At 34.5% G+C, this 27,144-nt stretch overlaps 1 protein-coding gene across 2 annotated transcripts in view; it reads right to left on the bottom strand.

The window, feature by feature from the left end:
• Window positions 1–27,144, bottom strand: part of HNRNPLL (heterogeneous nuclear ribonucleoprotein L like) — a 35,663-nt gene that overhangs the window by 4,410 nt on the left and 4,109 nt on the right. Inside the window, exons 2-10 of one of the 2 annotated variants that reach the window (XM_040623127.1) lie at window positions 20,720–20,838; window positions 16,230–16,467; window positions 14,786–14,871; window positions 13,433–13,529; window positions 13,275–13,347; window positions 9,005–9,076; window positions 4,101–4,318; window positions 1,277–1,398; window positions 594–795 (exon numbers count right to left, since the gene is read on the bottom strand). In XM_040623127.1, coding sequence (XP_040479061.1) covers window positions 594–795; window positions 1,277–1,398; window positions 4,101–4,318; window positions 9,005–9,076; window positions 13,275–13,347; window positions 13,433–13,529; window positions 14,786–14,871; window positions 16,230–16,467; window positions 20,720–20,838 — 1,227 coding nt within the window. The remainder of the gene's footprint in view (window positions 1–593; window positions 796–1,276; window positions 1,399–4,100; window positions 4,319–9,004; window positions 9,077–13,274; window positions 13,348–13,432; window positions 13,530–14,785; window positions 14,872–16,229; window positions 16,468–20,719; window positions 20,839–27,144) is intronic. The other variant, XM_040623128.1, reaches the window with a different exon arrangement.

The raw sequence follows: 27,144 nt of genomic DNA on the forward strand, positions 1-27,144 counted from the left end.
AGTACCTAAGGCAGGGAGTGGAGTTCCAGAAAACCAATTTTTTTCTGAAGCATCTCCTACAGTTTGGGAAAAAGGGATATATAAAATTTTGTCACGGGTTAAGATTTTTTTTTTTTTTAAGATTTTATTTATTTTTACGAGACAGCGAGCACAAACATGAGGCCGGGAGATGGGGGAGGGCAAAGGGAGACGGAAAAGTAGGCTCTCCGCTGAGCTGGGAGCTTGATGCGGACTCAATCCCAGGACCCTGGGATCATAACCTGAGCTGAAGGCAGACACTTAATTGACTGAGCCACCCAAGTGCCCCATGTTATAGGAAGATTTAAGGGCATAATAAAAGAACTTTCTGAATGCAGAAGTCAAGTATCTCATTCTAATTCCAACTCTCAAAAAGACTGAGCCAACAAAAGACTAAAAAAGACTAATGCAGAATGGAGGCCAGAAAAGTACAATGGTCAAAGAGTGAACTATAAAGAACCAAATAAATAACAGAATACTAATAATATAAAAAGCAGATGATGAATAGAGCAAGACTTTAAAATGAGGCTAATAAGAAATAGGAACATTCTACACAATAGTATTTCAGCACCTACCTTTGTGAAAGTCTCCTCTGTGACACACAATGGAACGTTATAATAATGCAGCACACATGAGGGTGGCTGGATTATATTCTTAGATGCTTGACCAGCACTTGTAAAGCGATTATTTTTGCTCATTGCAAAATCTTTGTAGCTACTTGTACCATCCTCCAGCTCAAATATTTGACTTGGAACAACTGAATGTTGTTTAGACACACTGAAGATTGGGAAGGAAAAGGGTACAGAACATACCTTGTTAGATTAAAAAGCAACAAGTAGGCAGTGTCAAAATGTTAATATCTATGCCTGCATCAATTTTAACAAATAAGACAAATGTAGCTATTTAAATGTGATTTAATTATTTAATATTTTAAACACTTATTTGAATATTTAAATTTACTTTAGGTTATAATCCATCACTCTTATAGTTTAGGTATATTTTCACATTAGGAAACCTTACATAAAACTTGACCATTTTTAACACTCTGTTTTATGATCATAACACTAAAAACTAGGTATAGGTGGGCAAAACCTGAATTGTACGACCGTAACATACTTTGTCTAGAATGGTAACATTATAGGCGCTAGTTTCAAATGTGCTCTCAATTACATTAAAATATTCTAAAATTGAAATTAATATTTCTAACAAAAATGAAGATTTTAAAATACTTTTAAAATTTACCACTTAAGATAATTACCAAACATTAAGTCTTTTTCCAAATAATTTGACATTGTTAAGGTGTGTGACAGCTCTTTCTACAGCATACTCATCACCCATTTCTACCAGTGCTGTACCAGGAATGGTCTTCATAAATTTTACCTGTAAATACAAAATCCCAAAAAGGTGACCGTTTACTTCCCTTCTACAATAACGGAATTTCTGAAAGGGAGTATGACTTAAGTGGCTGAGGTCAAATACAGAGGATCGCCTGGAATCTTGACTTGACTTTGCTGTGCTATGGGACACTTGTAACTCTTACCAAAATTCAACAAAGTTAGAAAGGAAGACTAATTCTATTGTGTAGCACAATGAAGAAGAGCACAGGCTTACCCTGGCTCTGCTATTTACTGTATGACTTGGGGCAATTTTCTTCTCTGAGCCACAGACTTCCCTATAAAACAGAGACAATGACAACATCTGGTAGGGTTCATCAATATTTATTTACACAACAAATATTTATTAGGTTCCTAAAATGTTTTGATAAACACTGTGCTGGGTACTGGGGATTAATGGTAAACATAGTAGACACGGTCTTCTTGAAACTTATATTCTGGTAGGCAGGTCAAAAATTTTAAAGTAAATTAATAATTCCCAACTACTCAGAATGCTGTTAAAGCAATAAACAAGATGCCATACGCCATAATGCATGACGGCCTTGAGACAGCATTGCCAGCAGGAAGGTTTGTACAAGGTAGGGGCAGTTTTAAAAACAGGCATACTTCACAATTTTTCATGGCATCTTGGGCAGAGGCCATACTTATTCTCTTATATTATTCTAATTTTAGTAGGTAACACTATAGTAATAAGGGTTAAATGGGTTAAAGTATGATAATCATTCAGCATAGTATCTACCCCTTAGAAAGTCCTTAAATAGCTATTCTGTAGCACCAACATTCAGGACACCTTGAACATACTTATCTGTTAGCCTTAAAAGAATACTACAAATGTATTTACATAACAAATGCAGCATAACATTTATATCCACCCTTGCAAACTACCAATTTTAATGGGCTATTCCAGTGGTTTTATACTATACCTGTACTTGGAACAAAACTCAGTTGTAGCAGAACTTTCCAGCTTTACTTGAAATCAATGATCTTCTTGTGGGTGAAATTTCTATACCTTTATTTAATCCAATAACATCCTACAAATCTAACAATGACTAAATATCTTATGTTAAATATGTAGCTCTTATACTTGTAAATCAAAATAAAAAAGGTGAGGCGTAATTACCTACATATAGGTCTTTTAAAGGATTAGCAATAACTTAAGTTTCATGTATCATAACAGATCGTTTAAAATGTTTAAAAATTTTTGACATGTGAGACTGCAATTGTTCAAATAGCACACAGAAAACTTCAGTGATTTAGTCTAAATCATGAGACAATTCATAACAGAAAAGAAAAAGACATACTAAAAATGTTGATTAAACTGTTTCTGATTGTCCACAAATGTGAAAAGCGCAACAGAAAACATTATGTGGTAAGGTTAAAATACACATTAAAGTCCATTTAGTTATCAAACATGCAGTTCCCAAACCTTAAGTAACACCTAGGTGTCTAAGATAAATGTCTATGTGAAAAAATCTGAACTACTTCTCCCAATGTTGCTAAATCTGTTCCATGTATTCCTGGCAAGTTATATAAGCAGAAATACCCCATATGTTATCCCTAGACCAAATATGGGATTTTCTTTCTTTTCTTTTCCAAATGCGGTCAAATGGTTATGTTGAGGAAATTCTTGTTTCAGAGATTTTCTGAGTTGGTTTCTTAGTTCAAGGAGCCTTTATTTTAGAATTAATGAACTAAGAGTACCAACTTTTCAAGCCATGTTCCTGTTCCCACACATTTATGACTCACATGCTTGTACCTTTTTATTGTTGTGAAAAGAACACTAAAATCACTTAAAACAATAGAGAAAAATAACATTAGCTCAGTACTGAAACTCAAATTGGCAAGTGTATCAAACAATTGGTAACTTAAGATGACCAATCATTTTCCCAGTTAAATTTTCCATGATTCTTTATAAAACAGTTTAAGTATCTACTTTATGACAGGAACTATTTTAAATATTTATGAGATATCAATGAACAAAACATCACAGATCTAGGGACATGGTTGTCTAATGAAAAGAAGGTTACAACTTTAAAGATCTTTAAAATATGTAAAATTTAAATGTCTTGCTACTTTTTTTTAAATGTTTTTTTATTATATTATGTTAGCCACCGTACAGTACATCCCTGGTTTCTGATGTACAGTTCAATGATTCATTAGTTGCATATAACACCCAGTGCACCATGCAATTGCTACTTTTTGAGTGTAAGCCTCCAGATAATGTTTTGGACACATTCTTTGAAAGTGGGTCAGTTTCAAATACTGATAGAGCTAAAAGCACATTGTTCCTCAGAATATACTGGAACTCTAGTATTTGCAAGAGAGTATTTAAATCTAGAACTCTCCCAAAATTCATGACTTGTGGCCAAGCTCCATGAAAGTAACTGCTCTTTCAAATTCTGTAGTTCGACATGTTAAGTGTTAAAACACTGCAACGCTAGAAATACAGGCTAGTAACTGATTAAACTACTGTTTTGGACTTCTATTTATATTAGCTATAAAAACACAGACTGATCACTTACCAAAAAAAAATTTCTGAAGTGCCTAATGAATTTTTAGCTTATGTGGGTTACTACTAAAAGAACCTGTATGTTCCTAATACAAGGAGAAGACACATGTATTTGCTGCCTTTTCAAACTTTCCTATTAGATATCCTAGCAAAAGAAATTAATATAAAACAGAACTTACCTTTTCAATATTTCCATATAAGCAGAATAGGTTGAATACTCTTGAACAATTCATTTTTAGCTGATGTAATCCACTAACCATTACAACTGAACCAGAGGGATTTCCTCCATGCATGTAAGAGGAAGAAGCCTGTGGTAATGGATACGCAACAAGCTCAGGTGTATCTCGAGAGCCCATTCTGTAACGACTCGGTAAAGGCAATAATGGACCATGGGATCCTATAAAAATGAGAAATAAAACAAAACACAACTTTAGCAGATACCCTTCACCACACTAAAAATAAACTCTTTTAATATTAGCTAGTTTGATGTATGTCCGAGGAAAACTCAAATGCATTAATATTCAAATATAACCTGTGGGGATTAATAAAATCTGTATTTCCGTATACCAGATCCAAGATACATTGACCTGCACATCCCTGCATATACATCAGGCTTTAAGTTCATATTTTTAAAAATACTGTTTAACAAAAAAGTAGATAAGCTCAGGCCATAGATAGCAGGGATGGGGAGAATCAGTGTAGAACTTTGGGCCGCTGCGTATAAATTATATCTCAAGTTTTTTTAAAAAACCTTCTGCCAACATCTTTCGGAGGATGACACAATAAAATATACAGTGAAATCTCAGAAACTATCTCTATACAGACTTAACAGAAAGAGTATCTCTTTAGTTCCACTGAAAAGCTATCTCCTTGAATATATTTTACTGTAATGTGCTGTCTGGTATTTTATTTCCCCAATTCTAATTTAGGAAATGAAATCCCTAATTTCGTTAATATCTCACCTACTCAAAGGTGTCATTTATTCAGCACCCTGCATTATCTGAAACAACATCAAGAACCCAGAATAATGCCTGAATATCTGAAACCGTTGTCAAAACACACACACAAATCTATGTCTCATACTGAGAATCCTTATTAAGAACAACTTTCTGGGGCACCTGGGTGGCACAGTCGTTAAGCGTCTGCCATCGGCTCAGGGCGTGATCCCAACGTTCTGAGATCGAGCCCCACATCAGGCTCCTCCACTGGGAGCCTGCTTCTTCCTCTCCCACTCCCCTGCTTGTGTTCCCTCTCTCGCTGGCTGTCTCTGTCAAATAAATAAATAAAATCTTAAAAAAAAAAAACTTTCTAATTTTAGAGTAGTTCTAAACAACTTTGATTCATCCAGTTTTCCCATCCATAACAGATTGGAAGTAACAAGAAAAATAAAGCTAAAGTGAATGGAACAGACAGGAATGGGGGAGTCTGGAGGAAGTGATACTAAAAGCAGGTGTAGGGCACATTCACAACAGCAAGAAGAGTCATAAGAACTGAGAAGCAACTAAGAAACTGACTCACAAACTGGTGGGTGCTGGAGGGGAGAAAAGAGAGGGTGAAATAAGTGAAGGGGATCAAGTATCAACTCCCAGTTACAAAAAAGTAAGGCTCCGGGATGAAAAGTACTGCAGAGGGAACATGGTCAATAATATTATAATAATGCTGTATGGTACTACATTTATCATGGCGAGCACTGTACAACATACAGAATCATCCAATCGCTGAAACTAATGTAACATTGTATGTCAGCTATATTTCAATTTAAAAAAAAAGAAGCAGCAACTAAAATGGAGGCAGAGCTCAGAAATATAAAGTCATACATGTTAGGTTGCCCTGAGTTAGTGATTACAGAAGCATACTCTTATAATATGGAAAGGTCCTCCTGATGTGCAAGAAACCAATCCAAAAACCCAAGTCGTCTTCTAATTTTTCAAGAAGTAAAGAATATGTAATACTACTGACTCTCATTTTTATGTAAGGCTAAGGGACACTTGTCCTCTACTAAATAAGTTACTACGAACTACACTTAGGTATTCATAGCACGCTATTCGAGCTTATGCGGACTCCAATTCAGTATTTAGTACTCTAAATATAGCTGCCATTCATAACAACACAACAATACTATCACCGAGCACACACACGGTGTGAATTCCTACAATTTCATGGAGGAAGAAACACTTCATCAATGCATCATCATCAGTGTTGCCTTAAATTGGAATGGTGTTCAACTGCCCTTCTTGCTGATAATTAGTAGTTTATCAAAACAAACAATATAGTTCATGGTGAGTTACTTGTTAGTAACAACACATATTTTCATCTCTAATTTAAACTTTATACATTTGCTGGGGTCAAATATCAATCATTCTTATTCCTACTGCAAAAGTGCATATCCATACTATACCGTCGTCCCTCCACTACGACCATTTGCTTGTATGGTAATGACACTTCACTATTATCACTTAATTTTCTTTTTCACAGAAAGTAGAAAGATGTGTGGTAGATGGGCAATGGAAACTTCCACTCTACATAAGTTGGCCAAGGTCCAAAAATGTTGAGATCCACTGCCATAGGTGACAACTGGATTCAGTGCAAGAGAATATAACTGATGTTTGTAATTATGACCTTAGCCATCAGGATTAAATTATGTTATCCACACTATTTAAATTGTTGCCTATATTGTTTAAGAAGAAAAAATAGAAATATTTTTAAAGGTTTCTATACATAAAACAAGAAGTTCATACAAAATGTTTTGATGCTTAAAAAGCTAATACTTCAGGTATTAAAAAAATTCACTTATGTGGGAAAATGCTACACAAATGGCAATATTATCATTTGGAGGGCATTTCTCAACCTTATACTTTAAAACCTTTGTCCAGAAGCCATATCCAAAGATGCTAGCAATTAATAAACAAACTTTTCTTAGACCCACAGAAAATAAGTCTATATAAAAGTTGCAAAAATAATACTTTCAAGTATGAGGGCGTCTACCAGTTCAACCTCACAGGACAGGGCTTCCCAAAGTAAAAGACCTAAAGAATTCTGAAAGCACAGATTTATACTGCTATAATAAGCCAATGAATAAATTTAATCTAATTAAATAATTAAGCCTTTTCTATTCCCTCATTCTCATATACCTATATCATAAAGGAAAAGCCACCCATGATATGGCACCAAAATGCAAAAACACCTGTTCTGCTGAACTGCTGATCTGAAGGAATACAGCTATGATTTGCAGTTTTTAAAAAGGCTCAATATATCACTACCACCTACTCCCATCTTCTTTGCTTTTCCCCCAATTTCCTCACCTTACTTCTCTACCTCTTTTTATTCATCTCTCTCTCTCCTCTTACACTCTATTCTGCTTACTTCCCTAGGAAAGTAGAACAAACTATGCTCAGAGAGTTAACTGTTTCAATGGACACAGCTCAGGATGGACGCCCCTACACAACCCCACCACAACCATTCCTCCTCAGCAGAACCCTATTTCACTGCCAATGCAAAGAATTTTGCACCTCTCTTTAAGTAAGCTTACATTTTAAAATTTACATACACACACAAACACGCAAAACCAATTAGGGTATGAAACTGACAAAGAATTTCACAATAGGCTTTTTAAAAAATATAAAGTTCTTCTAAGCATGTATATATTTTTATTTATACAATTTTTCAGTAAGATATATTTTATAAAGAAAGGCAAACCTGAAAACCCATACTCATAAAATAGTCTGTCAACACTACCACAGTAGGGTTCTTTGTCCTTCATTTATTCTTTCCCAGATTTTTCTAGACCCCTTTGGCAAAATATTTAAACAACTTTTGGCCTTCCACTGACTGCCACATATACTCCACAACTACACTACAAACTTGTGATTAGCAATTCTTTGTAACCTTCCATTGTGGAAAGCACACTGGGCTCCTAAGAAGCGTTTCTTTACTACAGAAGCAGATCTATCCATATGACCAGATTTAATATTTATGCTGTTAAAGAAACAGCTAAGAAAAATGATCAAGGAACTCATTAAAACAACTGTAGGAAGATTTTCATTCTATACCACACTTACTGTTTTGACAACAGATTGTTTCAATCACTTCTGCCATACAGACTTCCATAGTAACCTGAACACACACACACACACACACACACACACACACACTAAATCCCAGAGTTCAGTAAAAGACACTAAGGAATACGCTAAAACTCACGGCTAAGAACAGTCATCAAACATGTAGGCAATCTGAAAACATTTCAGACAACAGACAACACTGGGAGATTTTCGAAGATAAATCCTGAGAGTACAATATAGCAATTTCTATCTTCCACCACTTCCAGTAGCATTGTACTTCAGCTTTAAACCACAGAATAGGTGGGGTCAATAACGACTACTAAAAACCAAAAAAGATTTAAAAACACAGAACTTATAACCAGTTAAAAGTCTTATCAATAGCAATTCTCAACATCTACCCCTACAAGGACAATAGTCTGATACCTAACTTTTTCCTGGGGAAGAATATTATTCTGGATTTCATGATCTTAATCTTACCAACATAGCAAACATTAAAACTGAGAAGTTTTAAGAGTAAGAATTAAATCCAAACAAATTTAGCCAAAGCCAAAATACCAACTGTAGAACTAAAGAATTAGGCTCTAACCAGAAACATGTTTCTTTTTGACAAATGCCCCATTCTTTCTGCCTTTTTACTCCAAGTTCCTCTTTGTTCATAATTGCTAGAATGGAAGAAAATATACTTACTAAGAAATAATATTTCCTTTTGGTACTCTAACAGATCAGAGCCCATTACTAATCAAATCAAAACCAAACCAAACCAAACCAAAATGGTAAAAAAAAAGCTTTCAATCCCCAACCAATAGCTCTCATTCATCTCAAGGACTATGATATAGCAATATCCTAGGAAAACAAAGGATTTTGGACAACTCCTTGGGAGTACATTATAAGGGACTGATCCTCCATAAACCAAGTCAGGTGAGCAGGAAAAACAGAGACAAGAAATGTGCCATTCTTCATCAGAAATGCAAAAATTCTAATAGTTCGTCTATACTACCTTCCTTCTGCCTTGACAAACTTACCATAGCCATCATGTCTAAACGAAGAAGGGTGTTCTCCCAAAATGGCTTGTCTCTGGCGACCCTTTCCTCTATCTGACACAAAAGTAGAAACATGGTTTTAACAATTGTGACCCAAGTACTTAACAGAGTACTCACATGGGAAACACCCATTCAAAACATCCATTACAATTCATAAAAGAAATATGATTCCTGGTTAACTTTAAACATCCATTCATATCCAATTTAAATACAAACACCAAGAGTTTAAGGAAGTAATTCTATCTAACAAATTCCACTTAACTTGAAAATATCTTTTTGGCAAATGCCAAATACAATCACACTTTCAAATTTAAGGAAAGAATGGATACTTTTCAGAAAGTGAACATACACAATGCTAGAGTTTGACACTGTACAGAAGTTTTTACCAATACATGTCTTTAAAACAAGCTTTAAGTGCAGTACTTTTGAAAGACAGTACCTGAATCATACTATTAGCTTCAACAGCAACACATTTTCAAAGTGGGCTTCTTTCAAGAAGTTCAGCATAAGCCAACAACAACCTGTATTACATGGTTTCACAATCAGTAAACACAGAGTATTTTGTATGTATATACACATATTTACAAACACCTACTGACTTGAGAGCTGGAAATTTGCACATCACTGGCCCATATTATATCATGGATTGGTCATTGTCTATAGACCTTAACACCAGGCAGGACTATGAGCACCCCCCCAAAGTTTAAATATGCCAAGATAAAACTAACCAAGGGGGCTACATTATTGGATGAGAGTACTACAATACTCCTAAAAAATAATTTTTGTTCTAGCTACGTTTTCAGGAAAGGCATGCCAATTTTCCTAAATTTAATTTGAGACATCAAAAAAAAAAAAATTACTTGTTAAACTTCTAAAATAGCACTTCCTATGTTGGTTGGTTGATTTTAGAAATTACTGTACAATACTTTTAGAAAGTTTGCTTATCAAATTATAGTACCAAATAAGTTTTTTTAAAATATATCTTATGAGTCTGGTCATTCTAATCTTTGAAAATTCATAGAGAGGCCTTCTATAAATCCTTAGTCACCTAAACAAATGAGGTTTATGGGAGATGAGAAATAATTTTCACTTCAGCCTAGAGAAGTATCATTTAAAGTACCTATTCCAAGTTACCATAGCATTAAAAGGGACCTAAGAGGTCATCTAATTCAACTTTTATTCAGTGTATAAATTCTCTTTACACCATCCCTATCAATTGGAACCATCTGGCCCTCTGCTTACCCAACACCAATAATAAGGTACTCACTACTTTCCCTTACATTTTCAGTTCGTCCTAAATAATGAGATAATTAATTTTTATATTGTATAGAAATTGGTCCTCTACTCATATTCTATCCCGTTTGAGCCTCACAGACTTAGTCTTTCTCCACAAACCCTAGATCCTCCCTCCATTTCCCCAGTCATTTCTTCTTTAGTCATTCACAGTTCCTTCTTTCCATTACATGGGTTCCGGCATCATCATTTAAGTCCCACTCCTCCTGAATTAATTCAGTGTGCTAATCCCTTCTGTTAATATTCCTCTACATAAGCATGCCACCAAACACTACATGCAACTCCTTATCTGATCTAAGGAATCTTAAACCAAAACCACCATAATGTCTTCATGGCTCAGTTTTATTGATATAGTTAACAGTGTGCTATATAAAAGAAAGAGCACTAGATTAGGAATCAGAAGATTCCAATTTAACCACTAATTTGCTATATAATCACAGAAACTCACAATCTTCATTCATAAAATGAAGGAGATAGAATGGATGGTCTCCCAAGGTATCTTTCAGCCAAACATTCTCATTATTAATAATTCTCTTCATTTGAAGCATTCACTACCTAATATAAGGTCACATAAAACAGAAGTGCGCAAGAGTCAAATACTGATTACATCAGTCTATAAATAGTGGTTTGTGACTTTTCAAGTATTCATCTGAAATCTGATGGAAGCTGTATACCTTTCTCCCCAAGAAGATGCACACATACACAAGTTTTGTTTAACATTTCTGGAATGATTCTCTGGAGTCCAGGCTAAGAATTTTTTGCACTAAAATGTAATTTGGGCTGAAAAGGACTTTTAAAAATGAGGTTATTTTTATTACAGAGTTCTTTTTGGTAGAAAAAGTTACAATACAGTATCGACTTGAGCGGAAGATGAAGTCACTACAAAAACAAGAACAGAAACTGCTAGTCTTGCCAGAAAAATATCAGGAATTAGAAAGCAAGAATGTTTTTCCCTTGAAAACCAACTAAACTTCTGCTTTACTTCTTTATATTTCACTATTTAAATATCTACCTCACACGTTTCTAACCTTTTCTGATTTTAATTCCTTGTATGAAAAACTAAACTAAGCTGGCTCTATGTAAACTTCAGACCTTCTAAAAGAACAGATATAAACACTATTAAAATAAGAAGCATATCTACAAATGTTTTAAGAGACATTAAGAGAAATGTAACCAAAACTCACTTGTTTCAAATGAGTTAAAAAAAAAAAAGTATTCGGTAACAGACTGTAATTTGACAGAAGTGAGAGATTTCTCATCAACCACTTGTTCTGTTGTTTGAGTACTAAGGCTTTGTTTTCCGATACTGTATTCAACTGTACCAAGCCTATGCCAAGCAGATTTGTAAGTAGGGAAAAATGTGGGGTCCAGCCAAAGCTGCATCACAATACAAACCTGTTTGCAACCCCATGCATAAGGCAAGATGACTTCCTAAGAATTGAGAATTAAAGGGGCCAATCATCCAAAGTTCTAAATACTGGAACATGCAAAGGATCATCGCATTGTCCTTTATTTTTTCTTTTGGCAAGAGTACATGCACTATCGAGTCCCTACTCCCCAAGATATTTTGGATGCCATAAAAATTTTTCCTACTTTACGGACTTTTATAGATATGCTCACCTTGGTGAGTTTTTTCAACATGTGCTTCAAATACTGATATTGTAGTTGAGGTGTAGCCAATACTGCAGCCCCCTTGTTTTTACAAGATCCACATTTTAATTTGTATATTCCAGAATTGCCACACAGTTAGTTGAACAATTTTATCAGTCAACTCTATGCTCATGAAATCTAGCATTTATAAGTTATAGGTGAAAATGCATCTCAAATGAAATGCTCTTATTTTAAGATTTATCAAGTTTAAATATAGTCTACCTTGAACAAACATGTTACTTTCCCCTACATTTGAAATGTCAAAATTTCTAGTTACACAAGTTAACATGAGTGATAACCTTAAATCGTTACAAAAAGTGACAACTTATAAACAGCCACTTTACAATCAAACCACACAGAAACCATCTTTTACATATAATGCAACTTTTCATCATAATGTTAATCTGTTCAATATCCACAGTTAAGGGAAAAAACCCCAAAAGATTAAATTTAAGTGCAGCAAATGTGCACCTTTCTAATCCTCTTATCTTTAATATCTGTGTGGATTGGTTGAGCATTAGCAATTCTCAAGACCTATAGATAAACTGGCCCTGGTTATTTGCCAATTAACAATTTGAATCTAAACTGCAAACAGTTACATTAATGGGCATTAAGATTTACAACATTGTAAATAAAGTCTAGTACCCGTTAGTGAAGTCTTAAATTCTACAACTGAAACCTTAAGGGAAATCAGACCAATATACACATACAACTTGAATAAATGGGCACAGTCTATCATGGTGTTCATCCCATGCAAGTCTGAAGTACTGTTAAGTGTCCTCCTTTAAAAACTTGGGGTGATGGTGCATGCAGTATGCAGTCAAGGTGAATTGCAAGTCTGAGTTTTTCAGAGGGCTTTTTGCTGATGCCGATGTTGTGCATGATGAAGTGTAGAGTCAGCCTGCTGGAGTCCTCTATCCTTCTTAATGCCTCGTCCAGCTTGGGGGAAAAGTCCTTTCCATAGAGAAGCAGTGTGCAAGTTTGCAGTTTGTAAGGAATATTCTGAATCAGTTTCCTCTCCTCCAAAGAGAGAGAGCTGCTTGGAGAAATGCAAGTCCTTGAACTGCGGGCGTGCCTGTATGTGTGGGCTCCTTGTTGAACTAAATATAAATAACTCAGTACATACCGGTAGGGGGCACTAATTTCAAGGTTATTTTCCAGCATTACATGGCCTTTCGCAACAAAAGCATTCACCAACAAGGTTTTCATTTGAATGAACTAGCTCATCACCTCAGGAAAAAGGAATCTAACTGCATGTAAAAATTTGTCAGCAGATGTAAGTACATTCTAAAATGCATAAAATACTTACCTCGTCTTCCCAAATATGGTTTAGTGTAGTCCCAACTGTCATTGTCATTCCTAATAACATTTAGACGAGTTGGCTGTTAAGATTAAAAAGAAAGTAAGCTCAAATTGTACATCCAAAGCATAAATATTTCTTTGGTAAAGTGCTGAAAAAATATTTACCCTTGCATATTCAATTTTTAGTGTGCAACATCCAGCATAAATATCTGCTCCATTGAGTGCTGCTTTAGCTTTCTGGGCACAAAGGACTGATTCAAACATAAGCTCTATTAAGGAAATTTTAAGGTGTCCAATATTTAATCATTATTTACTGCCTAAGAAAAGGACTGAAAATAATCAAACATAACTCTTAAAATTTCTAGATGAATTTTAGAAGAACTTATTTTTAAGATCCAGGGTACCAAAGAAAACATAATAAACCAAACTATCTACATTAATCCTTCTAAATCATCAAAAGTACTTTTATAAACTGAAAAGAAGAGGGGAAATGGAGCATGGTCCCAATCCCTGGCAAACAACAACTTGATACCTTGAAACAGGAAATATTTTAATCTTAAAGGAGGAAAAACATTATAAAAAACCAAATCTATATAAAACAAATATCTGATTTTTATATATTTCTTGAGAAGGCAGAGTTTTATAATCATTTATCTTCATTTTATTGGTTTTAAAAAATTACTTGGGCCTATAGTTGTTTAAGAAAAAAAATCAATATAATAAAAAATCATTAAAATTAAAAAAAAAAAAAAGAAAAAAAAATCAAACCACCAAAGTGGTTAAAAAAAAAAAAGGGCAAAAACACCTTGCTTGAAGTCAGCACCATTAAGACTTTCGCTGTATATCCCCCACCTTTTTCTATGCACACACATGTACACGTAGGTTGGGGGGATAGTCATTTTTTTACATGGGATTATATAATACTATTTTGCAACTTGCTGTTTTTACTCAACAGTTAAACAAATTCAACAAAAAAAAAACTTCTTACATAAACCATGACCATTTGAAAAATTCAACAAAAAAAGGTAAGAAGCGTTTTATATTACTGGCTCTATAAAGTTTTGGTACTTCCAAACTACCTATTTTAAGGAGAGTCAGAAAAGTCCATTTGGGATACATTTTAAAAAGGTACAAATGAGCACTGGGGGTTATATGCAACTAACAAATCGTTGGACACTACATCAAAAACTAATGATGTACTATATGTTGGCTAACTGAACATAAAAAAATTTTAAAAAATAAAATTAAAAAGTACAGATGTACATATTATCAAATAATGTTATTTTTTTCCCCATTAAAAAGACCAAGCACACTCTGAGATGAAGCACTGGAATGTTTTTAGGTAGCAAGTTATTCTTATCTGTGGGTACTGCAGTTTCATTTCTTAAATCTAAAACAAGTAGATTTTTTGGGAAGAGAATAAATACCACCTGTCAAGATGTGATTAAGCAGGAACAAATAAGACCATATTACACAGCAATCTTATACATCAATAAAAAATTTATAAGTAAAGGATATTCAACCATTGCTTGTATTCCATTTCTCTTGAATATAACAATACGTTGTACTTTTCCAACAGGGTTGCATACAGTATATAAAACATCCTATGAAGGAAAGAAAACAAGATTTCTTCACATTTTACATTTGGAAAAACAAGAAGATCATACCCAGCTTTTTTTAACTTAAAAAAAAAACCCTCAAAATGTTATTTCTATTCATTACTAATTAAACTTTTTTAAAAACTGTTATACTTCTAAAGTCATTTCCTCACCCATACAGTATATTCAACATTAGAGAAGTTACAATGAAACATTTCAAAAGGACTGTTACCTTTACCTCCTAAATAAATCCTTGATTCTTATTTTAACAGGTACCTAAAATAACATGTGACAATACACAATAAGTAAACCAAAACTATAATCAATTAATTTATGTTTTGATTTCCAAATGTAACTCCAGAATGTTTTCTAATCCCTTGAATTACAGTAATAAATATTAAGAAGTAGTAACAAATCAACTTGATCATTTATACAATGTCAGATGTCAGCAAACAAGATCCCTGAATTAAATAAGAGAGAACTTAAGTATCTACTTAAGAACAATTCTTCAACTATCAAGAAATTTCCTGAGCACCTACAATTACACAGCGGCACCATTAGGTTCTGGGGATACAACCATAACAAATCAGAGTACTTGTACTAGATTAGGTACATTCTTTCTTCCTAAACACAAAATACTGTAATTAATACTAATTAATACTGCTTATTAATAAGTCTAGAAATGTTACAGAGATAAATAATATCTAATAAAATTTAAATAGTATCTTATACTTTCTTTTATGTCCCAATATCATATATCCTTACTAGAAATCATACTAATTAGAGCTTCCCTTACTGTGATATTCTATTTATCACAAAATAAAGTGTCCTTCTCACTGGCTTATTATGAAACAGCATGTGACTATGAAGTAGAAAACTGGTTCAGGACATGAATCCTTTGTAAAAATTCAGCTAATATCACTTTATTAAAGGGCAAAACAGGAAATTTTAAGTAAATCAGACAGGTTTTTAGTAAGTTACCTCAAAAGCACTTATAGTAATATATACATCTTTGGGATTCTGTCCTTACCTAGTAGATGGTCTTAACACATGTGCTCGCACATGAGTGAGAGAAATTTCTTGGACTATTTCTAACAAGTCTGTCTAACTCCTTATCAGAAACAGTTAACACTGATGCTAAATAATACAAATTTTTAAAAGTGCTTATTTGTGACCTTTTTAGCTTCAGTGCTCACCATTTCTTTGTTCATTAAACATCATAGTCAAAATTAAGATTCATTTTAATAATTCTTTAAAAAAACACTATTTTTAAATATCTAGATGGCGGTGAAGAAAACTGTATGTTAGTCACTCTAGAGGCAATTTTCAAAATCACTTTTAATTTATTATAATAAAATGCATACCACTGTAATTGGATAAAGAGGATTCTGAATTGATAGCAGAAGAACTTTGTTGCCTCCTGATGGATCATCAGTATTTCCTGGCCGAGTGATCCTTTTGCTTGTAGAATAGTTGAAAAAAGCCTGTTGACCAGCAATGTACACAGGTTCATCCGCAGCGAACGTCACACATTCTTTGGCACTATCTATGTTTTCAAATTCCACTAGAGCCTGCCGTTTAAACGGCATCATCATAACATAGCTGAAAGGGAGATTGGGAAGGAATACCCAGATATAATAAATTCAGTTAACATTATTTATTCTCAATCAAGGAAAAGCAGACTTTAATAAAAATGTGTCAAATCATACAGATAAGTATTCTTCACTACATACAGCCAATGTTAGTCAATTCTTAAATCATCCAAATAAATTGTGGTACACCAGGTAGAAGATGCATATTTGAAAGCTCATCCTCCTGTGACTGAAAGGTTTTCCACCTTTTGCCCTCCTCAAGCACAAGTTTCTGTTATCAGTTACTAATGACACCAGCCCATTTATTCTTCAGGCTGCCATTCCCAGGCAGTATTAGAAAATATCTCGATATAGAAACCAATGGAAATAAAACTGAAGACAAGATTAGCAGATGGGACCCCTAACAACAGAAACTACTACCTCTATTGAATTTTCCAAATAAATAAGTGTCCACACTAAGAACTGACTATATACTTTCAATCATCTTACTAAAAACAAGAGAATCAGAAGATACATAGAAGCAACTCCAAACCAACTAAATTTCATACAAATAATCTCCTCCAAAATACTTTTAAGTATTAAAGAATCCATGAAAAGATATTCACTAGATTATGGTAATCATGGTTGCCTATGAGCAAGAGGGTGAAGTTACTCACATTTCATTTTATACTCTTGGGGAGGAACATAGTTTAGTACATGAAATGAAAAATAAAGCAATGAAGGGAGGAAAGGAAGAAAGAAATCAAAGCACATGGATCACACCAGGGTAAACAACATGTTCTCTGTTCACAAGAACAAGCACCTTAAAAGTGTTTTAAAATACAATTACCACGGTTTTATAACGGCAGAAGGCTGCAGAAGAAAACATGAGCTCAGGTAATCAGTGACAGCACTGTTTCTCAATAAGCATCCAGACCTACGCTACCCTTTAAAAAGTGGCAAATGGTTTATTAATAAGAAACAGACCACTTTGTAACCAATTATGTAATTTCTTATGAATTTCAGCTTCCTCATTTATAAAACTTGAAGGACTGTTGTCAAGATTACGTTACTGCATACAAACTGCTTGCCTTGCCTCATTCATCCTCCTACTTCAGAATCTAGAAACAGAGCTGCCGTGTAACATTCAATCAGTATTTGTTGGTCTATGAGGCTTGTTAGCTCTCCCCACCCACGTTGTTCAAAATTAAAGAAAATACAGAAACCATAGACTTGAATTAAAGATTTACCAATTATGAACGCAAAATATAAATCCCAGGAGAGAAAAACATTCCTTTTGGAAATTTCTTGCTAAAGTTCTGATGTCTGGCATATAAAAAATAGAAAACCCTGGAATCAGGACTATACTAAAGAAATTAAAGAACAAACATTCTCCTCTCACAAATATAAATTGGTTGAATAGCTACATGGTATTACCAAGTAAATATGTTAATAATGCCCTTTGATTCTTTGTCACATAGAAAATTATAAAGGTCAAAAATAAGTTTTTTATTGGCCTGTTATCGACTTGGTCATAGTAAAACTGCCTTCCATAACTACAGAAAGTGAGCTGGAAGCACAGACTTAAAAGTTAAGAAGTGAGATAACAGCAGAAGATAAAGAAGGGGAAATCAGAATGTTGCAGACATTTTAGAATGCACCTAAACTGTCTGGCACATAATTTATAAGAAATCTTTAAAAGCACTAATATGAGGAAGATTGGAAGACTAAAGAAAAGAAAAAAGTAAACAAAAGGACTAAGGGACGCGGTAGGGTCAGTGCTTTCAACTTGTAACTCGAAACACATTTACTAATTTTTAAACGAAAACAGGAGAAGCAAAAGATTTATTACACAAATTAGGTCCCAAAAGTTTTAAAATTTTAAACCAATACAGCTAATTATACCTAGCATCCTCTCCTTTAATGGAAGGGGAAAAAGAAGGAAGAGAGGCTCAGTATAGATTTTTAAACATTCTTTTGATCCCAATACATGAATACACTACAGAATAAAGACAAAAAATATACAGAATTTTATTATACTAACACAACCATTCTCAACATCGTTTCTCCTAAACTTCTTTTTTTTTTTTTTTTTTTTTAAGAATTTATTTATTTGACAGAGATAGAGACAGCCAGTGAGAGAGGGAACACAAGCAGGGGGAGTGGGAGAGGAAGAAGCAGGCTCATAGCGGAGGAGCCTGATGTGGGGCTCGATCCCATAACGCCGGGATCACGCCCTGAGCCGAAGGCAGACGCTTAACCGCTGTGCCACCCAGGCGCCCCTGTTTCTCCTAAACTTCTTTCCTACGCATTTTTAGGTATAAACTTACTATATGTTGAACTTAGTGATGCATCTTTTTAATATAAGCAGTTGCTATATAATCTTTATAATCCCACACACACCACTAAAGAAATAAACAGAGAAAGGTTCTATAAAGGCAACATTTTGAAGCAAAACACCTACTCCTCATTGGAGGCTATTTAAGGTTCTTTCAGCTTTAACAGCAGCCACCTCTTATTCAAGATCATGTCATACAATTAAACTCCTATTGCACATAATTATGCAATTTAAACTTTTAATTATACACCAATTTATTCCAATTATTTCACGACTTTTTTATACACAAAACTACCAATCCTGAGGGCAGAATGATGTACTATGCAAATTAACTGAATTACATTCACATATAAAAACACTTTCCCATGGACTAAATATCAAAAAGTATACAGGCTAAAATGGACAGGCCACTCAAAAGTGATTCAAATAATTCACCAACTTCAACAAATAGTCCTATTTCTTTAATGCCCAACATTCAGGTCATGGTCATAATTAACATCAAAATAGCAATACAGTTATTATTTCTCTAAAGTTTCCACCAGTATTTGCTCATCAACTTGTTTTCCAATATTGCTTCAGTATTTCTTCACCTTCGGGAAATAACTTTAAAAGCCCAAAATAAAAAAACAAGAAAAAAATAAACCAGAAATAACCATCTCTTTCTAACTCCATGGGACAATGCAACCCGAGGTTAGTCAAGTGCCAACATGCAAGTCTAAATAAATAAGGTCTAAGGGTTTTTTTCAATATATAAAGCTCCAGGCAAACTTAATTTCCAATATCCACTTCAAATGACTAAGAAGTGATACAGTCATCTTAATGACACTTTAAGAAATGGGCTTTCTTCTGCCCGTGTAGATTGCCAATTTGTACCTCTAAGAATAAACAATATGTAACTGTGGTTTCTGAGGTACAGAAGTTGAGGATAACAGGTTTGCCAAGTCATCCACCTCTCTATAAGGTCATCAAGGAAATTAATAAAAAAGATGCCATGATGGAAGGTGTCACCTAACACTACTCCTACTCCTTTGAAGCAACGATTCCTGTTGGACATCTCTGATCACTCTCTCACCATCTATTTATGCATCCTTTCCATACTCAGAACTTCACATAAATTTTTATAAGATTGAAGCAATCAAGCAATCAAAGAACCTCAACAAATATACTGAAATTTCTTTGCTGTTTCTCTATTTTAAGTTAGTCTGTGTCTCTGATGCCTACAACCAAAACCCCAAACATATTCACCAAGGAAAAAATAATAAAATCAACTCCAGACTGCCCATACTAAGAAGAGAACAACAGCCGGGCATACTCCAAAAATAATTTAGAAAGAATTTTTGAGTGTCTATTTTTGGCAGCAGATTCACTTTTCTGATTATGTTTTCACTTAAGTCAATATTCTTAAGCATACACCAGCTGTGGGAAGTGAAAGGAGGAGCCCGAGTCAATACAAAACACAAAAATAAAACAAACTAGGATAAAACACTGACTGCTCATGGTCTGCATAAGAACTCAGCAACACACAAATAATGCCTACCCTTGATCTACCCACTTTTACTTGCCAATTAATTCTGAAATATTCCAAAATAAAACAACAACAAAAAACCAGTTTTTTTAAGTACCACTACTTAAAACTCTAAAGATGAAGGGTGTAATCAACTCATTTAAACATTAAAGCAGTGTTTAACAAGGAATCATGGACTCATCTGAAAATCAGATAAAAGACGCATAATCTTATTTTACATACAACCTGGCTAAGAGTGAGAGGTGATCATGGATCCACAAAAATATATCCATGCATCATCCCAGAAGGTTAAAAGAGGCTTAAAAGAAATACAGAGGTTCTAAAGAAATACAGTCACAGGCAAACAATATATACTATGGTTAAACATCAAGGCTTTTATCATACGGTTTTCAATCTGCATGAAGTCCCTATGAGCCTTACCATATTGTTCCAAATTTCTCCAGAGCCTCCACAAGGTCTGCTTCCACCACCGATTCACAGAGTCCTCGAACATGGACAACAGGTGAAACAGAAACTTTATGATGACTTCCACCTGCCTCCTAGCAAAAGAAAATAATTTTTAAAAACTTTAAAAGTCTAAATTGCATCTTTAGTAAATTCAATTCTGCATCAAAAAGCAAACATTAAAAAAAAAAAAATCCAAACCAAACTGCATTCACAAGTTAGCAAAAGGACCTGAGAAAAAAATCATCAATTAACTGGCATGAAAATGTCAATTTTTCTTTTTTTCTTTTTTTTTTTTTTATGTTATCTTAGTCACCATACAGTACATCATTAAAATGTCGATTTCTTAAAAGGGAGCGCTCTCTTAGTAAGAAGTACAACCTAAGTTAATAACTTATTTCAATTTCAGGGGCGCCTGGGTGGCACAGCGGTTAAGTGTCTGCCTTTGGCTCAGGGCGTGATCCTGGCGTTATGGGATCGAGCCCCACGTCAGGCTCCTCCGCTATGAGCCTGCTTCTTCCTCTCCCACTCCCCCTGCTTATGTTCCCTCTCTCGCTGGCTGTCTCTATCTCTGTCAAATACATAAATAAAAAATCTTAAAAAAAAAAAAAAACTTATTTCTATTTCAATAAAATCTCAAGAAAAAATTTCAGCAGATACACAGAGTATGCTATGACTGGAATCATATTTTATATCCGTAATTTCTTAGTTTCACCTCTGTAAAATAAAAATCTCAAGTAGTCCAAATGGAAAAAAAATTTTAAATGTTTACTATAAAGATTGTAAACTTTATTTATATCATCTTTTGTCCTTGTTTAATTGGTTATCTAGTCCCACTACAATTTGAAGTTTTTACTTAAGCAGTACACTTGACAACCTAAACTTATACAAGGTACCATTCATTCTCTATTGATGAACAAGTAGCGCTCAAAAATGCAAGTCTTCCAGGGCTTCTACAGAGTACTGTGTATCTTCGAGTACACGTAGGAGGCAGTTTTAATATAAGTATATGAACTATGTATGAGAATTACTTTGAAAATGAAAATAGCTCTCGTTTACTTATTCAAGTTCTATTAAGACAAAAATCTGTATTTACAACTAGCCACTGGGCACCTCGCTTATTTCACTTCAGAAGTGACTTCCATATACAATCCATACACATACGCCAAAAAATCTATTAACTGAAAGGGTTTTTTTCTCCTACAAACAGACTAATCTAAAAGCACAAATGTTTTACCTTTAAAACTTAAGAATCATTTTAAGAAAATTAAATCTCTTTATGGCTTTTTTTAAAGGACTCACCAATTTCTCTTTACTATAAACACTGTTAGAAAACAGTTCTGTGCCCTGCCAATAGAAAAATTACATCATGGCTTAAAGAAAAGAGCCAATTTAAATACATAAAGTAACCACGGGACTACTCTCTTACACTATCATCAAATTCAACAAATATAAATTCAGTCCTCTGCAAATACTAATTCAATACTTGGAAATTCATTTGAATTGCTTATGCTGAGTCTTTTCTATGGTCACGCAGATATTAATTACATGCCACTAAGTTTGAAATGAATTGTTCTGATTGTACACTATGTAACCAAACACTCTTAACAACCTTAACAAATGAGACTCTAAGTGAAACTCAACAACCAAATGTGCATTATCATCATTAAGCCACTAAATATAACTGGACAACAATGCAGAAAAGAGCGCTAAATCATACCTGAAAACTTAATTCAGAACATACATTTAAAGTTTAAATAACAAGTTTTACTCTAAAAATAATGAGACAACAATAAACTTCAAGAAATGAGACGGTCATCTCAGTTCATCCTTAGAAATCAGCTGGTGAAGGTAAATGTGCAGAAGAAAAACTACACTGGCCAAGACTCTTCAAAAAGTTAGTATAAAAAAATACTGGAAGATTTTAGATTAAGACTAAAGAGACAACAACCAAAGGCAATACCTGAGTCTTTATTTTATAATAGATAAAAACTGCTATCAAAGACATCTTAGGGAGAACTGGAGAAATTTAAATACCGACAGGTTATTATGTAACAGAACTATTTATTACCATCATGATAACAGTAATGTTTATGTGAAAAGAATATCCTTATTTTTAGGAAAGCTGGGATATTTAGGGATGGGTTGTCATGATGTATGCAACTTGCTTTCACAGTTTGGGGGGGAAATGATTATAAATATAGATATACACAAATGGAGATAAAATCCCAAATGGCAAAATGTTAAAAACTGCTGAATCTAGGTAAAGGGCATACGTAATTGAATATTTCACATAATAAAATGTTGGGAAATTATTTTATTATACAACACTTAAGGCCTACAGTAAGGTATGAAGAACAATATAAATAGTCATTTACTCACCACCCAGTTTAATAAATAAAACACTACCAATCAGCTAAATATATCTCCTACCTCCCTCCCCATTGTGGAGAACCACTATCTTGAATACAATGCTAAAAAATATGACTATTTTCAAACCAGTCTTCTCACAAAGAAATGGATTATAGGACCAATTTTTTAAAATCCCTCAAAAATATCTGATATTAATGCACTGTTATTTAATTTTATTTCCTAAATGGAACATTTCAAGACTTAAGTCATTCTTAAAAGCTAGAAGCTATTAAATGCAAACAATATGGTACTTACGGGAAGATACAATAATCTCAACTTCAAGGCAGAAAACATATCCTATCCCCCTTCTATTTCCCTAATTGCCACTCAGTGCATCTGCCATTCATGAGTTTATCTACCTTTATTATTTCTCTAATCTTTATATTATGTCCCCTTTTCTTGAACTTAAAATGTTCTCATTCTTTCTGTTTAAATAAAAAAAGAAAAAAAAAACCCTAGGTTGTTTCCAAATATAAAACTGATATATTAGTGATATCTTTTCAAACAATATTTTTACCACCCCTTTTGCCCCAAATATTAAAAGTCTTGGGGGGGGTTGTTTGTTTGTATGCAGAGAGAGTGAGAGTGCACAAGCAGTGGCAGGGGGGCACAGAAAGAGGGAGAAAGCATCTTAAGCAGGCTCCATGCTCAGCGCAGAGCCCAACACTGGGGCTCAATCATGACCCAAGGCGAAATCAAGAGTCAGATGCTTAACCAACTGAGCTACCCTGGCGCCCCCTAAAACTTTTCTCAAATCAGTATTTTCTTATTTCTACCTATACTATATACTGGAGGTTAAGAAATCTGAAATTGTCTGTACAATTTCTTTTACTTACCCTAAAATTACCTCTTCAAGGCATCATACTATGCATCCAACTCCTGAATTGGCGAATAAATCCATATTATTTACCCCACCCACGTTATTAACACTTTGATCGTGTCTTCTCCAATTCGAAAAGTTTTTTTTTAATCCTTTCTCATACAGAAGCCCAAAGTCATTCCATTTCAAATATTTCGTTATCTAGGCTCCCTCCTGATCTATTTATACTGATTACTTACCAGACTAAAAACAATATTCCAAGTGAACACTCAGCAAATGAAGGCATGCCTTCACTTTACATATACTTTTTTTTTTAATTACTCTATCCCTTCTTCAGGCAAACTTTGTCAACTATAATGGAGGCATTATTTGGTCCCCTTTGCAGGCTACAGACCAGTCTAGTCATAACCATTCCAAACTCCCAGTCCCTTAGAGGCTATCTCAAGGACCAACTCTAATAAAACCAATTTTAAGTGCTAATTTAGACTATTGCTGATTGAAGACTACACTCTTCTGAAGAGAAGGGAAGCTCAGTAGAGTATAAATGAAGCTTCTATCTGAGAGGAATAAGAAGGGCCCATTTATGTCTCTTCACATAGTAAAGCAACAACTGTAAACCAGTAAAGGCCAGGCACAATGTCCTTATTAGGTTTTTTTTTTGTTTTCCCAACATCTCCATGCACACAACACATGCTCAAGAGCAACTGAACAACCTTCTTCTGTCCTCTTATGATTACAGGATTCAATAAGACCAACCTCAAATTCAATAATTCATTCCCCAACACCAGACACAGAACCCACTGCCAAGTGATTATCCAGCTTTTCCTTACACACCTCCAATGACAGGAAACATACTACTCATGAGACAATCCATTATATTTTTAGAAAATTCTTCATAATATGCATCCAAATCTGTCTCTCTGTAGTTTTGTATCCAAAATGGCTATTGAAGTCAGACCAGCGTTTGAATCTTTGAACACTTACTGGCTCATTGCTCTTAGGCTAATTACGTTTTCGAGCCTCAGTTTCACTATTAAAAAAAAAAAATCCATACACGTAAGATTACAGTAAAGAAATGGAACAACTATGAAATGTCTAGCACAATGTGAGATAGTTATTTAGCAAAGGCTCAAGAAATATTAAATGGTGCCTTACCCTTATCTGCATTTCCCTCTTCTACATGATAACCTTCCAATTATTTGTAACGATTGCTCAAACCAAACCTATATATACACCCTTCAGGCTAAAGAGCCCCAGATTCTCCTATCATTCCTCTTATAATGTGATTTCAAGTGTCTTTTCCATTCTGGTAATCATTCTCTGGATGCATTAGAATTTATCAACATTTAAAAGAATTTATCAACGTTATACCAAGAAATGAGTACAGTATTTCTAGATATTTAAAGTTATCCCTTTTATTTGGATAGTTCTTACAAACCAAAGACAAAGGTGTTTTAAGGGGCAGCTGCAAATATTTTTTAACTCACGCTATGCTTAGAGGTAACTAAACTATGTAATTTTTCTTATGAAACTAAACAAACACATCGCCTTTCTTTTTTTTCTCTGTCTCTTTCTTTCTTTCTTTTTTTAGAGACAGAGAAAGGGGAGGGGATCTTAAGCAAGCTACATGCCCAGCACGGAGCCCAATGTGGGCTCGATCCCACCACCCTGAGATAAATACCTGAGCCAAAATCAAGAGTTGGACACTTGGGGCGCCTGGGTGGCACAGTGGTTAAGCGTCTGCCTTCGGCTCAGGGCGTGATCCCGGCGTTATGGGATCGAGCCCCACATCAGGCTCTTCCGCTATGAGCCTGCTTCTTCCTCTCCCACTCCCCCTGCTTATGTTCCCTCTCTCGCTGGCTGTCTCTATCTCTGTTGAATAAATAAATAAAATCTTTAAAAAAAAAAAAAAAGAGTTGGACACTTACCAACTGAGCCACCCCCGCCTGTTTGTTTGTTTGTTTCTTTCTTTCTTTTTAAGAAACAATACAGGAGATCCAAAATATGGGAAACCCTTTAATTTTCTTATTTAAAGATTTTAGGTACATTTGATCACATAACAAAGATTAAAAAGAACAGCCAAATGATTCAAATAACTATAAAAAAAATCTTCGCTTTTTTGCTCATGTAGTAGAAATTACTTGGTTTTGCCTACCCAGAAGCCCTTTCCCCCTCTTCTGGTTAAACACATACACACACACACACACACACACACACGCCCGCACACACATGGAACTCTGTTATTCCACTGGTATTCTTAATCACACAGTCAGGCCTGCCCAACTTCAGAGGTAGACCAGTGATTAGTTGCAGGGAGAGAGAAGATAAGAAGTGTTGATCATAAGGAATACAAATGGACATTGGGGAGAAGAGTTCTTTATTTGCTAGCTATAAGAATGTAAGTCTAGCTTTGTAACTACATAGAGGAAACAGAGCATACAGAATCAAGTCTCAATGACATCATCTAAATCCCTAGATCCAGCCATGCCTGAAACCACTGCCACCACTTGGTTTTCTCAGTTACATGGGCCAAATAATTCCCTACCTCTGCCAACTTTTTGTTTTGCTTAAGCTCACCTGAATTGTTGCTGTGGCTGCAACTACAATCTTTGAAAGTTGTATTCAATTCATAAAGGCAAAAAAAAAAAGCACTAAATGAATCACAGATTTTTAGATATAGATTTTTTTTTTTTTACTTTTATATCTCCATCACTGAAAACAGCACCCAGCACACAAAACGGGCTCAAGTACTGTTTTTTGATGAATTAAGAGATCACAGTGATCATCTAATCCAACCTCCTCATGTGATAGTGGAGTTCCAGAGAGGTTAAGTCACAAAGCATGTTGGTAGCAGATCTAAGACACCTGCCTTGGTTGGGCTTATGGCTCTATTAACAGCTCTTTTCACTGTATGTACTAACAGAGAGAAACACGGTCACTTGTCAAAAAAAAAAAAAAAAAAGGAATAAAGTAAAACCTATTACTTTTCGCTTCTTTCCTAATACCAAGCCAGAAAATCCTCACTCTATTGCAACAGCTTAGCTAAAAGAGAGAGAACATTATTGCTACAGAAGCCTCAAGAGCTGGCACTTACCTCCAGGGCACACATCCTTTAACTTTTTTATTGCCCAGGGTGCAGTTACTATGCTCACTGTCAGCCTCTAAACTT

The sequence above is a fragment of the Ursus maritimus genome, unplaced genomic scaffold (assembly GCF_017311325.1).
Source record: "Ursus maritimus isolate PB19 unplaced genomic scaffold, ASM1731132v1 scaffold_6, whole genome shotgun sequence".
Classification (NCBI taxonomy): domain Eukaryota; kingdom Metazoa; phylum Chordata; class Mammalia; order Carnivora; family Ursidae; genus Ursus; species Ursus maritimus.